The sequence below is a fragment of the Acinonyx jubatus genome, chromosome D1, assembly GCF_027475565.1.
Source record: "Acinonyx jubatus isolate Ajub_Pintada_27869175 chromosome D1, VMU_Ajub_asm_v1.0, whole genome shotgun sequence".
Taxonomy (NCBI): Eukaryota; Metazoa; Chordata; class Mammalia; order Carnivora; family Felidae; genus Acinonyx; species Acinonyx jubatus.
The window spans coordinates 80613315-80629944 of record NC_069390.1 but is presented as its reverse complement, the minus strand read 5'-3'; the positions used below and the strand labels follow the sequence as shown (position 1 = coordinate 80629944).

Genomic DNA, 16630 nt, shown 5'->3' with positions numbered 1-16630 from the left:
AATTACAAGCCAACCAATATAATTCCAATTTTACCAAGACATTCTATTTACACAGAAAATAAAAGAGATGCACTCTAACTGGCTCTGTTGGTCAATGCAAGTGTATTAAAAGAAAAACATAGGTATCATACCCATAATTTACATTATTAAAGTCAGGCTACCCATGCCCCATTTTCTCCTGGGCACAAACCCAGAGATACAGCCAAGTAAAACATTTTTTAAAAAAGGTCATCCGGGGCAGCCTTCTTAAATCTTCCATAAGGCAGTCAGATTAACCTTTTTAAAATGCAAATACAATATCATTGCTCTGATTAACACACTGCAATGCTTCTCACTACCTTTAGGCTAAAATTGTACATCCCCTAACATATTAGGTCTTATCTACCTGCCCATAATCTTCACACATGCCATTTTCCCCTCGGGTGTCCCATTTTATAGTGCCTTAGACTTAGTTGGCACTCAGGTACTTACTGAGTTTTACTGACAGGAAATACAGGCATAAACAGGCTAAAAAGAGTAGAAGAAAGGTACAAAAGCAAGTTCCTGAGTCTAATCTCTGATCCTTTTACTTATTAAAGTAACCAGCTTAGGTCCAATGAAGGAGTCATGCATGCTAAAACCCCAAGTTAGCAAATGAAAACTTAAGTTTCTATACCTGCTCTCTCAGAAAAAGAAGGCCTAAGTCAACCAACCTTTGCTTGTTTGCTTAGCACAAGTTACCTAACACAACTCCAAAACTTTCCTTTTCTCCATATAAGGAGAATAACCCTGCTTTAACCAATCAGCCAGCTCCCAGTGCAATTTCTTTGCTCTTGTTCACTTTGGTCTAAAAATCTCTTGCCTTGTACAAGCTCTTCAGATCCGCTTTCTATCTGCTAGATTGGATGCTGCCTGATTCATGAATTGCTGAATAAAGCCAATAAGATAGTAGATCTTTAAAATCTACTCAGTTAAATTTTATTCAACACAATTTGGGTTATTGCCCTTATAAAGGAGCCAAAAACAACCTATTAATTGTTGATTAGCCATGGCTGCCTCACTGCAGTTCACTTTATACAGTAGATGCTCTGAGTCAAGCATCCCAACTTTTCCACCTCTACGTATGAACATGAACACAAAAGCACCAAGAGTATTGACTTTAGGGATACCGATATATTGTAGAGTAGACAAATTCACAAATACAGAATTTGTGAATAATGAGGCTCAACTATATGTTCCTGCATCGCAAGTTATATAGGGCTATGGCATTTATTTCACTGTCTAGTTATTTTGCTGGGATTTGAGCTATTCTAAGTCACTAATCACAGATAAAAGTCTTTTCCCTCTCTATCCACTCACATTGTAATTAGCCTTCTTTAAGTTATGTTGTCTTAAAAGGAGTATATTGCTGCCATGTTAGCCTCTAATTCAGTGAGGATCCACCAGGTCCTCAGGAATTGGCACAGAGTCACCTAACATAACAGTCAATAAACACTAAATAAATTAAAGAATACAAAAATCCTTAGCTCTGGTTTGAAATATTCAAAAATACTACGAAATTTGTTCTAAATGATTCTCAAGTACATGCAAAAGTAAGATGTATGTATATGTCTGTATAAAACTTAGCTTATTACTATATTGAAAAGAATCATGCTAGACGTATCCAAATACATATTTTATTGTTTAATATATGACACTAAAATTCTATTTATGTACCTTATAATGATGTTTCTATAAAGGTTCACTAGGTTTTGCAAGGGAACTATCCATGAAACAAATATTTACTAAGCTTCTACTGAATATAAAGCACTTAAGTACTATGCAGGAATAGAAATGTGAGTAAAACTTTCTAACCTCGAAGAGCATACACTTTTCTTTCACAAAAGAAAAAAAAGGGGAGTTTCATGGAATTAATGTAGACCAGTAAGTTAAGACAATTTTTTTTTTCTTTGAAACATGGGACTTGTGATATGTTTCAGGTTGTTTTTCAGAGCCTGAAATTTAAAATAAGCCCTTCAATTTCAAATTAAATCAAATTGCATTCTTTAAAACACAGAGCTAATATGATGAAAATCTCTCTCAAGTGGCATGTTTTTTTAAAGACAGGAACTCCACCTGAAATAAGCAACTTTCCCAGCTGTTTCAATTCTTAATTCTGGGTGGTTTCTGTGTGGGTGCAAAAATAGGGTGGTTAAAAAAAGTGGAAAACAATAATTCAATTGTCCAACTGAGAGCCATTAAGAAGTAAAATATGCTTCCTCTACAGAGTTCAAAAGAAAATGTTATTTGTATAAACAATTTAGGCATTTGGAAATGTTCCACTTTAATAGATGACTTCCTGATTTATATAACCACATTTAAGTCAGTTGTAATGAGGGTTTAGAATAAGTAATAGATTCTCTTTTGATTCAGCAAATGAGAAGGTAATCTGTTTCCTAGGTTTAATAAAAATCACAGGTCTCTTTGGAAGAGTTCTGTTGTAGTTGGTAATGACATTGTCTCTGGTTTGCAAATTTTATTTCCTAAGAAATGCTCAAGAAAAGTTGAATGGCCACACTCCATCTTAAAATATTAATAATATCTGTATGGATGAATATTTACAGCTCATCACCAAATTCTGAAGAAAACCTTTCCAGAAAGTATTTCATAATTTAATACTTTAAAAGATGAATTTTACTGGGGCATCTGGGTGGCTCAGTAGATAAAGCATCCAACTTTGGCTCAGGTCATGATCTCACAGTTCCTGAGTTCGAGCCCCACATCAGGCTCCACACTAATAGTTTGGAGCCTGCTTGGGATTCTCTCTCCCCTCCTCTCTCTGCCCCTTCCCCACACACACGTTCCTTCTCTCCTCTCAAAATAAATAATATACTTTAAAAGTTTAATTTTATTAGTTTAAGTTGAAGACAATAGGTTCTTTTTTAGTTAAAATCATTTATGATCTTTTAAGTACATTTCCTGGGTTTATAAACATACCAGTTATTATTTTTAACCTGAAACACAGGTTACTACCTCCAAGTGTTTTTATGCTATATAGGAATCCTTTTAAAACACACAAAGGAAACCATTTGCCATGCCTCCCACCCTGGACTATATTCTTATTTATCACTTGCAAAACTGGATTGAACAGTACCTTTCCATTGGACCGAACAGATGTATCCTCGAAGTGGATGGATTTATTTGGCAAAAATTTATGCATTCATTCCCCATAGTAACTTCTCTAACAAAGAAAATGAAAAAGAAACTTCCAACTACTCCTTTGAAAAATTTCTTCCACTTCACACCCTCTGAGCAGGCATCAATGATCACTCTCAGGCTCCTGTCTATACATACCAAAGTGATTCAGACTTACAGTTAAGTCACTTTACCACTGTATCACACTTCTGAGAGGTAATCAAACAACAAATATTTGCACCTAGGCAAAGCACTCCTGGCTCAGGAAGACACAATGAAGCCCTTGTGACTTGAAATGTCACTATTTTAAATTTGTCTTAGTCTTACCTTTTGACATATTCTCCTAAAGAAGGAACAGGAAAGAACCTAAAACGTAGAGCACACTACAGACAACAGAGTATACAAAACTTGGTTCGGTTTGAGTTACCATCCATCCATCTAAACACATATAATTTGTACACAGGTTTCCATATAAAAGGTGGGTTTTTTTTTTTAAGATGTAACAGGTCTTCATTCTAAGAACTATTAAGCACTAACCATCATTATTGCTATGTCTGCATACCTGCATTCAAAACAGTAAATACATGAACTAGAATACATACATTAGTTATGTCAGAAAAATGTGAGCAATTATTACGAATGTATTTTGATCTGAATTACCTAATTGATGGCCTCATTTCTCCACTCAGAGCTGGGAGTTATAACCTTAGTTGACAAGTGGTTGTGTGTTGTCTGTCTCTACCACAGGAATTTTCTGTTTAGGTGTGTCTAAAGGAATGACGTCTCCACCTAAAATATTTACTAGCAAACTGACTCTCCTTCTTGGTAAATGTTTAATCTCTTAAGAGCAAGGTTCATGTTGTCCAAAACTTTCCTGAGAGTTACCACAGGCCATCATACAACATCGCTAACCAAGCTGTTTATGCACAATTGCAAATGGACTTTTCAATGGTTTCCAAGATTACATAGAATGAACAAGATCTGCCTCATATTAATGACTCATATTTTTATTGGCACTAGTGCAGGCTGACTAATATCTGATTTTTAATCTAGACTTTTAAGACTTTGGTTAAAAGTGGTTTCAAATTATAGGCACCAAATACAGGAACAAAACAAAGTAACTTTCAATCCCCAACCCTGGTATGGATATAAATTCTGAAGTGATAAACTAAGATTTACAGCCCTTTATTATCCTATACTCTCACATGCTAAATTCACCTAGCAAAACAACCTGTCTAATAGGTAGATTCACATTAATAACTTTGAGCTTCTATTGTTTGAACAAGCCAGTGTAAACAGTGTTTTTAAATGGACAGTATTTTATTTTTGGTAGAGATAGCCTTTATTTCCTACTAGTAAGGTTTTAAGGCTAGACATGACTTTGGAAGTTATCAATTCCCATGCATGTCTTCACACCAGTACTGACACAGTGGGCATCGATTTTTGCATTTACACACATATTACTTACTATGTAAATATAGTTAAATGATGGTACATTTGGTATCTGGTCTACCCATATAATTCTTTAAGAAGGATGGAGTCTTACACCAGTTTGTAATCACTCCATACCCTCCCTCACCAATTTGTAAGCCCCAAATGTCCAGCTGGTGAACTCCTAACTCCCTCCTAACTCAAGATCTTTAGTCAGTTCAAAAACTAAAGCAGTATACAAAGCAGGCAATTAGAGCAGCTGTGAGAAGTTAAGTTGGATGGATTCAACAAGCTGCTTCCCACCAGGCTAGCTATAATTGGCAGATAAAAGGGAGCCATCAAAAGCTCACGTGCAGTTCACTTATCCTTAGAGAAGAGGAGTAATGACCTCTAACTGCTCTTAAATGGAAAGGAGGGTGCTAAAGAGAGAGCTCAAGGATGCTGTCTTGCTTGGGACTTCAATTCTGGAAACAACTGACTTGTTCTCTGAGCCTGAGAAATTCCAGACTGGGTCCCAGACAACTAATTACATTTTGCTCCCTTCCAAGCCAGCAATGTCTCACTAATGCTGAAAATTAAACAAACAAACCCCAGCAAGCACAAGTCCAAAAGGGTGAGAGCAGAAGGGGACACATGAAGAGTGGGACTGACTTACAGACCAGACACAGGCCTACACATCTAAAACACTCCCGGAACAGCTTCCACAAATTAGGTAATTATATTGATATGGAAACAGCACCTTCTTTTCCTTACTTTGCTCAGAATCTGTTTTTCGCCATATTCCACTGTAAGCACATTGAAAGCAGACATCTTATTCATCTTCCTACCACCTTCCCACCCATTCCCACCACAACTCACAGACAAAAAGTCTGCAAATGTCTTCACTTTACAAGTTATTTTTCATTGACATTGCTTACTTATAAAGAAGGAGTTTTTGTAAGTCATCGTTTTTAGTGGTTACATCATTGGTAAGTCTCAAAACTCCTCTGGCTGAGAGTGTCATGCTATTATTACTCAATACTACATACGAGTCACAGCGGTCCCTATTTCATTCCTCTTATTCAGAGGAATAAGAGGCTGAAACTGGGGCTTCAACACGCTATTTTAAACAAAGCTGAAACTATGTACCTTCCCATACAGAATTAAACCTGATGAGAAAAATAAAAATAAATAAAACTGATAAAGGTGGGTAACAATAGTTCTTTGCACTGCATCCACTCCAGCCTTACCCAACAGTGTCAGGGATACATTCCTAGGTCACTGTCCTTGGAACGACAACTTGCAATATCCTCATCATTCCTTCAGGTTAGGAACAGTTATTCAAGTCTTTTCCTCTTTCTTACACAGTTATTTCAAAATGTTTAGAATGTATTTGAGGGCTCAGATAAAAAGTGTTGGGTGGTGAGGATATGCGAACATACCTGTATTTTTACTTTATTTGTTTCTTACAATTTTTTTACAATACTTTTTGCTCTAAGTTAGGTTTTCCTAATAAAGTTTTAATGTTTAATTCAGATTCCCAATAACAGGAGCTACATAAGTCTCCTGATTGAAAGCAACAAGCAATATTATATCTACCCCTACATAGCATTCATCTTCTGTCCCCCAATCTTTTATCTAACTCCTTAAAGCCCCCAAAATACTAGAATTTCATCCACCATTCACTGCCCACCATAAATGTTAACCTACTGATCAATTCACACTTTTCAAATCTAATCTGCAAGAGCCACAACAACATCCATTTAGCCAAAGTAGAAAGAGACAAGCAGACCAATGTTGAATATCAAATTCACCACAATCTGGGAAAATCACCTAACAGGCCTGAAATGCTGCAGGGCATGTATTTAAAAACCCTACCACTGCAGTTACATGTGACTTCAAGAAGGTATTGTAAGTAAGAAGTTTAATGGAAATGAAGAGAAATATGCAGAAATGTTTACTGTACTCTTTAGCAAGACCAACTACAAGAACCTTAAATGTTCTAGAGTTTATTTCATAAGTTTATGTATATGAACCTGATGGAATAATTTGAAGTCATGAAATCATTAAGAATCATAATATCTATGAAAACCCAGAAGTATTTACCATAATCTTCTTTAAAAGAAAACAAATTTATATATATATAATACATATAATGTATGTATATACATGTATACATATATAATATGTATATATACACATATATAATATGTATTATATATATATTATATATAAGTAAAAAATTAAAGTTTCTAGGGAAAACTATGTCATTTATTCAACAATTTAAGGGTCTACCATGAGTCAGGCCCTAGGTCAGGGGCCAAAGCTAAAGTAGTTTTAAAAAAAGAAAAGACAGATCTGGCCTCTGCCTTCTTTGAACTACAATTACATTACTAAGTGAAAATAAATGCTATTATATAAATATGTGGGTTTTACTTTTTCTAAATAATAGTGCTAACATAGTAGTGTTTTAGTGATATAATCTAGGCTTTTTGGCCAGGTGTGTGTTACAAAGCCTATGCTGGGGGCTAGACATTTATGAAACAAATGTCAAGAAGTATTACATAAAAATGACAACCATTGTTCCAAGTGCCAGTGGCGCATGATCACTGATGGTGCCCTTTCTCATTCATTCTGTAAAGAGAAAGAAGTCATGCTGTTGAGGCCCATGTGGCAGTCCTCAACCTTCTTCCAACATGGCTCAGCTACTTTTCATCACAGCATTGAGGGAGGAGGAGTCATTGATGACTTTAAGAGACCAGCTACCTCTATACCCACTCAGAGTAGCTAACACTTCTAAAGGAAAAACCCAAAAAAGTAACCGCCTGGCACAGCCCCTCTGAAAGCCTGCCACCTTGACCACCCTGTTGTATGCATAATGCAAATCCCATATGCAGCAAGATCTTGTTGAAGAACTCTGCATTCTGCCAGTGATTTCTCCAGAAGGGACTTTTGTGAATGTAGGCAAGCTAAAGCCACACAGTGAATCCAACTCATTCAGCTTATCTTCTCCTGAGAGCCTCTTTTTGGTGGGGATAAAATTGCCTTTTCCTCTCACAGCTAGGTTTGGACTTGCTACTTAGGTTTTCAGAAATAAAAATATACGGTTTATGAATACATATATAACTGACAAAACAATGAAGAAAAAGAAATGGTAGAGGAAGCAGAGGAAGGTGATTGTGGAGGGGCATGTCAGGTATTATGAATTCTTGCTACTCAAAGTATGGTCCATGGACCAGCAATGTCAATATCACCTTTAAGTCCGTTAGAAATGCAGAATCACACACTCCACCTGAGATCTTCTGCATCAGAATCTGCATTTCATAAGATCTCTAGCTGTTTCATATATACATTAAACTTTGAGAGTCACTGTTCAAAACACCTGTAATATTCTGTTTTTTATACCTGGAAGGTGAGTACATTTAGTATTATCTCCTAAATGTACATATTCTATACAGACTTTTGATTATGTGGCATGTCTCTAATTCAGCCTCAAATGGACCCACTATCTACAAACTGTTAAGTAAGTAGTGATTGTTAAAATGTAGGGAAAAGGAATGCTACATGAATCTGATCTTCAAACAGTAAAATCAGATACAGATTAAAACTTCAGAGATCACATAACCCCACCTCTTCACTTTATGGGAGATAAAACATCTGAATCAGGAATGGGCATGTCTAGGGGTCAGACTGCTTAATTATTAAGGCAAAGTTGGATTAGGGCTCAAGTTTCCTGATCCTCAGTAATGTTCTCTATCCTATAGTAATACTGGTTTAGTACATCATAACTGATTTCTTTCTTTATAAACAAATACTCATGTTAAAAGAAAAATCAAGCTGGGGCACCTGTGTGGCTCAGCTGGTTGAGTGACCAACTTCAGCTCAGGTCATGATCTCGTGGTTTGTGACTTAGAGCCCTGAGTCGGGCTCTGTGTTGACAGCTCAGAGCCTGGAGCCTGCTTTGGATTGTGTGTGTGTGTGTCTCTCTCTCTCTCTGCCCCTCCCCCACTCATGCTCTGTCTCTCTCTGCCTCCGAAATAAATAAACATTTAAAAAAATAAAAAGAAAAAAGAAAAATCAAGGGGTGGGTGCCTGGGTAGCTCAGTTGGTTAAGCGTCTGACTTCAGCTCTGGTCATGATCTCACAGTTCTTGAGTTCGAGCCCCGCATCAGGCTCTGTGCTGACAGCTCAGAGCCTGGTGCCTGCTTCAGATTCTGTGTGTGTGTGTGTGTCTCTCTCTCTCCCTCTTTCTGCCCCTCCCCCATTCATGTGCACACATGTGCTCTCTCTCTCTGTCTCTCTCTTTCTCTCTCTCAAAAATAAACAAACATTAAAGAAAATTTTTAAAAATAAAAATTAAAAAAAAGGAGAAATCAAGGGGCACCTGGGTGCCTCAGTCGGTTCAGCATCTGACTCTTGATTTCAGCTCAGGTCATGATCCCAGGGTCCCACATTGATCTCCATGCTCATTGCACTGAGCATGGAGCCTGCTTAAGATTCTCTTTCTCTCTTCCTCTGCTCCTCTCCCTCACTCACGTACTCTCTCTCTCTCTCTAAAATAAAATTTAAAAAGAAGAATACATTTTTAAAAAGAGAGAAACCGGTCTTACATTTTTTAAAAAGTAAAATAATTCTTAAAACCAGTACCTTGTATATTTAATAGTGGATGTCCAATATGTATTTGAGTGAATGATTCACTTTGAGGCAGAGACAAACATTGTTATCTACCTCTTATCAAAGGGCTAAGCTAAATTATAGAATGATGAATAAATAATTTCCTTATGGAAAAAAACAAGAGTTCAATTTTTAGACAGTATATAATGCTCTCCTCTACAATAACCAAAAATTGCCCTAATACTTTTATTAAAGTCAGAATATTTTACATGTTTAGTATTTGGGTATGTGAATCTGTTTGATTTCAATGAAATCACTATCTGAAGCAGGACTTTTAAATTACATAGAATATTAAAGAACAGTAGTACTCACCAATACTAATTTCATCATCTGTTTCAGCATCACCAATACATTCAAATTGGAAATCTTGCAGTGACTGGGAAAATTTCTGTACTGCCATAGACAGATCTGCAATTAAAAAGTTTTAAAAACTCATAAGTTGAAGATACCATGAGATACTCTAGAGTTTCCATGTGCATTATTATGTAACTCTGATTTTAATACTGTATTTACTAGAACCTTTCAAATACTAGCTTGACAAATTTAAGCAGAATTTAAGAAGACTACTAAAGAATTATTTTAGGAACTGGATCTGCTCTGCTCACTGGGGATTTGCCCATGTAAGAAAGTTTTTGGTGCTAGTTGTGTATTATATGGAAGCCAATTCCCAAAGCCTTTATGAAAGAACTACCATTCATTCCCTATAAATGGAGCATTGATTAAAAAAAAAAAAAAAGAATGCTACTAAGGTTGCTGGTGGGGTGGAGTGAAAGGGAGGGGAAAGCAGCCAACCTTTGATTAGAAAGGGTCACCAATATATAGACTATAGAGCAGGTAGGGAATGTGTTTTTAACCAATAAACTACTGAATTAGGTCTCCTAAAGTGAAAGGCCACCTGAAAGGCTATTTACAAATAACCTTGTAATTTATAGGGGACCTCAAGCTAAATATATTCTTCAATCCAGGCTTCAGCCTGAATAAAGTCCAGAGTGTGACTAAATCCAGAAGAATTCTTTATTCTTGGAGAGAATAAAGTAAAGCCCAGAATAATGAGAAGTAAATCCCTGGGATACAGCCTAACAGAGTGATTAAGAATGCAGACTCTGGAGCCAGGCTGCCTGGGTGGAAATCCAAGTCCCACCAAGTATTTGCTATGTGACCTTGGGCAAATTATTTAACTCCTCTGAGCCTCTGTTTCCTCATCTGTAAAGAGTGAATAATAATGGCATAACCACCATAGAGTTCTTTCAAGGACTGAGCAAATTAATGTTTGCAAAGGATTCTGAACTGAGCCTGGCATTTAATATACACTGTATAAGTTTTTTAAGTAAAATTATAAATCACTCTGAGAGTGCAGCATCACGGAGGCTTTAAAGGTTCCACCTCTCAGAGCCACTCTGATCATCCATACTAACCTTTCCACAGAAGTCTGTGCCAGTAGGAAAACATACTTTTCTGGAATTCACTATACACTTCACTTAGTGGTATTTCCCATGGGTTCAAGTCCAATACGTGAACTCTTAATTTTAATTTAAGCAACAGGACCCAATGAAGACTCTCTCCTTAACTAGTGTTTAGTCAGGCTCCTCTGAGCCCTCATCTTGTCTAGTTTTCTGCCTTGGCTCTCAGTCCTCACTCGGCCTACAGAGCCCAGTTTTAGCAAGAATCTTGCCAAGTCAGTTTAGAGAAAACTCCCCAACTCTGGATACCCAACCAAAATCTTCATCCCCTACATTTAGTCCTTCACCTGCCTTCACCAAGAATCCTCCTTATCTTTGATGTCTTCTCCTAGTAAATGGAATGGTGTTCCATCCACCAACACCTGCTCTATCCTGGCCTCAAGCCTGCTCCTTGGCTATAAATCCCCACTTGTTCTTGTTGCATTCAGAGGTGAGTATGCTCTCTCTCCCCTATTGTGTGTGGTAAGCTTGACACCTTTAGCAGTCTTTTTTTTTTTTTAATTTTTTTTTCAACGTGTATTTATTTTTGGGACAGAGAGAGACAGAGCATGAACGGGGGAGGGGCAGAGAGAGAGGGAGACACAGAATCGGAACAGGCTCCAGGCTCTGAGCCATCAGCCCAGAGCCCGACGGGGGCTCGAACCCACGGACCGCGAGATCATGACCTGGCTGAAGTCGGACGCCTAACCAACTGCGCCACCCAGGCGCCCCCACCTTTAGCAGTCTTGAATGAAGTCCTCCTTAACATTTTAACCAGTGTCAGCATAATTTTTTCTTTAAGAGACCACTTGTGATCTTGTGCCTAGACATGACATCAGGACTTACTGTGGTAACCCACCATTCACGAAACCGGAAGCAGCTATCAATGTAAGTACTCATGAATGAACAGATCTTCAAACATTAAGGTCACTTTTCTGTGTCACTATTACCCAAAGAACTCACCAACACCCTGAACAAATACAATTTTGAAGATGACAGGCCTCAAGCTTCAGAGAGGCTCTAAAAAAAAAAAAAATCAAAATACACACACGAGACAGATTTTTTGAAAAAACAAATTATTCTCTGGAAAGATGATGGTACTCATAGATAACCCCTCTTTTCACAAGAGGACTAAAACTTTGGGCCAGCTACACATTCTGCTTGAGAGGTACTTTCAATTTAAGAGAGAAAGTTTTAGGGGCACCTGGATGGCTCAGTAGGTTAGGCGACTGACTTCGGGTCAGGTCATGATCTCACAGTTTGTGAGTTCGAGCCCCATGTTGGGCTCTGTGCTGACAGCTCAGAGCCTGGAGCCTACTTCAGATTCTGTGTCTCCCCTCTCTCCACCCTTCCCCTGCTCACGCTCTGTGTCTCTCTGTCCCTCAATAATAAATAAATGTTTAAAATTTTTTTTTTTTTTTAAAAAGAGAGAAAGTTCGATCAGATCAAGAATGTCTCTGGACTGGACTTTCAAGAAGAAAGATGAAGCGAGCCTTCTTAATGAATTAATAGTCAATGAAAACACAAACACTTTATTAGAACTAGACTTCACCAATTACCTTTGAGGCCTTGGACAATCATCCATCCTTCCATTTTTTCTTATCTTTACGATAGAGCAGTAATACTGATCTCACAGGATTGTTTTAAAGACTAAATGAAGTATGTGCCTGGTACATACTAGGCAACTCAATAAGCGGTATCAGTTATTATCATTCAAGTCCAGCTCATAAAAGTGGGGAAGTTGCCTGGCCTTCCAGACGGAAGTGCACTGTGCAGAAGTACGCATTTATCTGACGGTGCACAGCTCTGATACGATGGGTAGAGAAATCATAACACCCTACATCAAATGTTATGAGAAGACAAAGAAAGAAAGTAGACTCCTGGGATATTTTAAGCCAAGCTATATGTGCGTACTCTCCCTGAGACAGGGAAAGCATCCCATTTAATGTCCCTGTATTTTTCTATGTACAATAAAAAGAGCTTATGGTAAAATGGATTTGAAGTCACAGAAGCAATTCCTACAGTAGAGTTGAGATGAGGGATGGTACATACAGGTGAAATCAGTGTGCTTACGAGAACTCTGTAAGAGAGATCGTTCCTTCTCTACCCTCCTCACCACTAATTCCTCTCAGTTTCCCCTCAAATTCAGTGAGCTATCTGGAAGCTTTGTCGAAAGGAACTCTGACACAACATCCCACAACCGACCATTTATTCCTGAACTACTCTTTGCTTGCTCCTTCACTAAGAAAGATAAGCTGCTTTCTCCTTTCATAGACATCACAGTGGGTGCACTAGAATAATGCCTGTCTCTAGACAAGAACACAGGAGCCCACTTTACCGGCTACTCTTGTCAACATAGCCAAGTGATTGAGAGTGTGAGTTCTAGCAGCAGATTACCTGGGCTAATTTCCTGCCTTTACCTATCAGTGACATGACTGTGGGCAAGTTCCTTAACTTCTCTGTACCTCAGTATCCTCATCTGTTAAGTGGAACAGAATGTGTCTCTCAGGGTTACTGTGAGGAGTAAATGAGTTAAATATAGATGAAGAACTTAAAACAGTGTCTGGCACATTGTTAGGAATTAAAAAATGTTGGCTAATTTTTATTTAAGCCTTCCATTTGGGTGGAGTAATGTCATTTCCTCACTAAAGATGAGGCTCTATACTTTCTGAATTCCCCATAATTCTGAACTTAAAAACATTAAAATACAGATATGTTAACTTGTAAAAAAAAAGTGTTGGCTATTTCCATGTAAACATCTTAGAAAAGAAAAAAAAATGTTTCAGGAATGAAGGTAGCAGCTATTAGACCTTAGATAACCTTGGAAAGTGCGCAAAAAAAAAACCCACCTGTTGACAGCAGTTTCAAATTCTCTCTTACTGCACTCCAATTGGGCTATGACGGAGACAACCTGATTATTCAGTATTTGAGTAAGAGATACATGTCTATTTCAACACTAGAATGAAAACTGCACAAATGATCTCTGCATAGTCCTTTTGGGAGCATAATGAGACAGAATTATATTTCAAAAACTGGGTTCTCAAGTTAATTCAGATAACAATTCCAAAAATAAAGGGAAATTCAAAATATGACTTATTTTCAACTTCAAGTGTCTGGGTTCTTGATTTTCCTTTTATTTGTTCTCCTTTTCTAAAAACCATAGTAATAATCAGGTCAAATATATTACCAAGATAAAGAACTCGCCAGATGTTTTCTGCCAGTAACAGTGGTCAGTCTGCAAAATGAGGAATCCAGCTCACAGCTTTTAATCTTGGCTCCATGTCACTCTGAACTAGAAAGCACAACACCTTCAACTGATTTGAAACTGCATGAAACATACTATTCCTTAAATGTCCAAAATTCCTAAACAATGCCCAGATGCATACAACAGAAGTACCGGTTCTAAAACCTTCTAAATAAAATTGATTCACATCTGATTAAAACCTAATTTTTAAAATTCTATTGTTGAATTTTAAAGTATCAAAATGTATAATGATAAGAACCTACATTTTCTCTTAAATACAAAAAGAAAGATCAAGTGTATAAAACATGACAGAGAATTCTAGTTTAGGCAAAAGTGTCTCTTTCTCCCTATTTCTATTAGAACTTGAGAACAAACAAGAAAAAAATCCCAGTCAGAGCTGCCTGGCCACATTCTAAGGTGAATGTAGAGGAATAACATTTACTAGCAAGCAAGACTGTACATAGTAAAAACGTCATTAAGTAGCACCCGTACCATATCTTTTCTGTTTGTCTAACCTGCAAGTTAAGCACGGATGTCTTCACATGTATTCACATTAAGTTGGAAGAAATTACACTAGGCTTTAATTACTCAGGAATGTTTTTATATCAAAGAGTTAACCTGTAGCACCCATGATTAGATGATGCAAATGAAACATTAAACTTCATTTCATTAGAGAAATAAAACACACTTAGTAAATAATTATAACTCTTCTTATACATTAGGAGCCGCCTTTTACTTTAGAAGTGTTAATGAAATTATTTTTACAATGTTATCTATGGAGGTGAGCTATATTTATGTCAGAGCAAGTACAACCAGCAAGTCTACTGGTACAAGGCAGTTCTTCCTGAAACCCAGTTGATCTGAGATTGAATTTAAGATTCAGAGGGGCGATGTGTTGCAGACATATGTGTTGTAGAATTATACTCACACTACCATGCAGAAGGCAGACAGTACAAAGCAACAGGAATACAAAGGTAAACATAAGATATAACCTTTCCTCCAAAAGGGCGCAGTCCAATAGGAACATGGGGCATGTAAATAAATCCTATCATAGGTCAATTGATAAAGTGTCTTACAGAGGTTAATAACACCATCACTACAGGGGCACCTGGGTGGCTCAGTCAGTTAAGCATCCAACTTTTGATTTCGGCTCAAGTCATGATCTCAGAATTCATGAGATGGAGCCCACAGCTCTGAGCTGACAGCACAGAGCCTACCTGGGATTCTCTCTCTCCCTCCCCCCCTCTCTCTCCCTCTAAATAAATAAATAAATAAATAAATAAATAAATAAATAAATAAATAAAACTTAAAAAATAAATAAATAACACCATCACTACAGATGGTACTTACTACATGCTGGATACTTTTCCAAGTACTTAATGTAAATTAAACCATTAATTCTCAAAACAGCCACAAAAAGCAGATATTATCACTCCAACTTTACAGATAAAAAAACTGAGGCACAAACAAGTTAAGTGACTTCCCCAAGTTCATACAAGCTAGTAAATAACAGAGCCAGATTTTCAACCCAGGAAGCCTGGCTCCAGAATCCCCATTTAACCATATTGCCACACTGCTCTGCACATAAAGGAAGCAAATAAGAAGTCAAAATCAGTGGTGCCTGGGTGGCCCAGTTAAGCGTCTGACTCGTTTTCAGCTTGGTCATGATCTCACAGTTCGTGAGTTTGAGCCCCACATCAGGCCCCATGCTGACAGCGCAAAGCCTGCTTAGGATTCCGTCTCCCTCTCTCTGACCTTCCTCTGCTTGCTCTGTATCTCTGTCTCAAAATAAATAAATAAACATTTACAAAAAAAAGAAGAAAAAGGCACAGTCAGTTCTGCCTGAGTGCATAGGGGAAGGCTTCTCACAAGAATCAATGAAAACAGAGACTTAAAAGATTTGACAACACACTAGGCATGGCCAAGTTTACAAAATGTACAGGATCTTCCAAAAGGCATCTTCTACCTACATATCCAACCACACCTATCCAGATTCACTCCAAGCTGGGGTACTGGTTAACACTAGAAACAAACATCCAGTCTCTTATAACTATGTTTATATTGTTATTCCACTTTCTAGAGATATACTCTTCTTCATGGTCTCTTTCAAGAATTCACTCAAGCTCCCATTTCCTCCAAATATCCCTTCCTGATCCCTTCTAGTTTAGCATAATCTCCTCTTATATTTTCCACTCCATGCTGTGACTCGCTTGCTATGCATCCTCTATTTTACCTTTTACCCTATTCACCCTGTTTTAAATAGTGTAATAAAGGTAGGAAGTTTTATCATCTGCAAATACTATCCAAGTATTCAGCGCCATTTCTTATACACTTGAGCTCACTTTTTGAAAGCATGAATCTCTGTAAGGTAGATAAATTCTTTCAACTTTCCGGATGCCTTTCACCTTCCCTTCTCCTTACTCTTGCAAACACCTGATGTGGCTTTTCAACCACTGGTAAAATGTGGATTGTCAACTTTCCAAAAAATAATAAGTAATAAAATGTTTTTCTATTTACAAGAAGCTTTGATATACATTCACAATAATGATAGCAAGAGTATTGATAAGATGTTTTATTATTTCAAAACTCTTACATATTTTTTCCTAATTCTCACACAAAACTATGAGGGCTGACACTCTGAAATTTAAGTACTAACTTAATTAGCCCAATGTCTAAGGAGAGCTGGACTCCAATCTGGACAGGTCTTCTA

At 37.4% G+C, this 16630-nt stretch overlaps 1 protein-coding gene across 2 annotated transcripts in view; it reads right to left on the bottom strand.

The window, feature by feature from the left end:
• ARHGAP42 (Rho GTPase activating protein 42) overlaps positions 1-16630 on the bottom strand; it is a 312973-nt gene that overhangs the window by 222448 nt on the left and 73895 nt on the right. For both annotated transcript variants that reach the window (XM_027040080.2, XM_053203842.1), the window contains exon 2: positions 9550-9645. In XM_027040080.2, coding sequence (XP_026895881.1) covers positions 9550-9645 — 96 coding nt within the window. The remainder of the gene's footprint in view (positions 1-9549; positions 9646-16630) is intronic.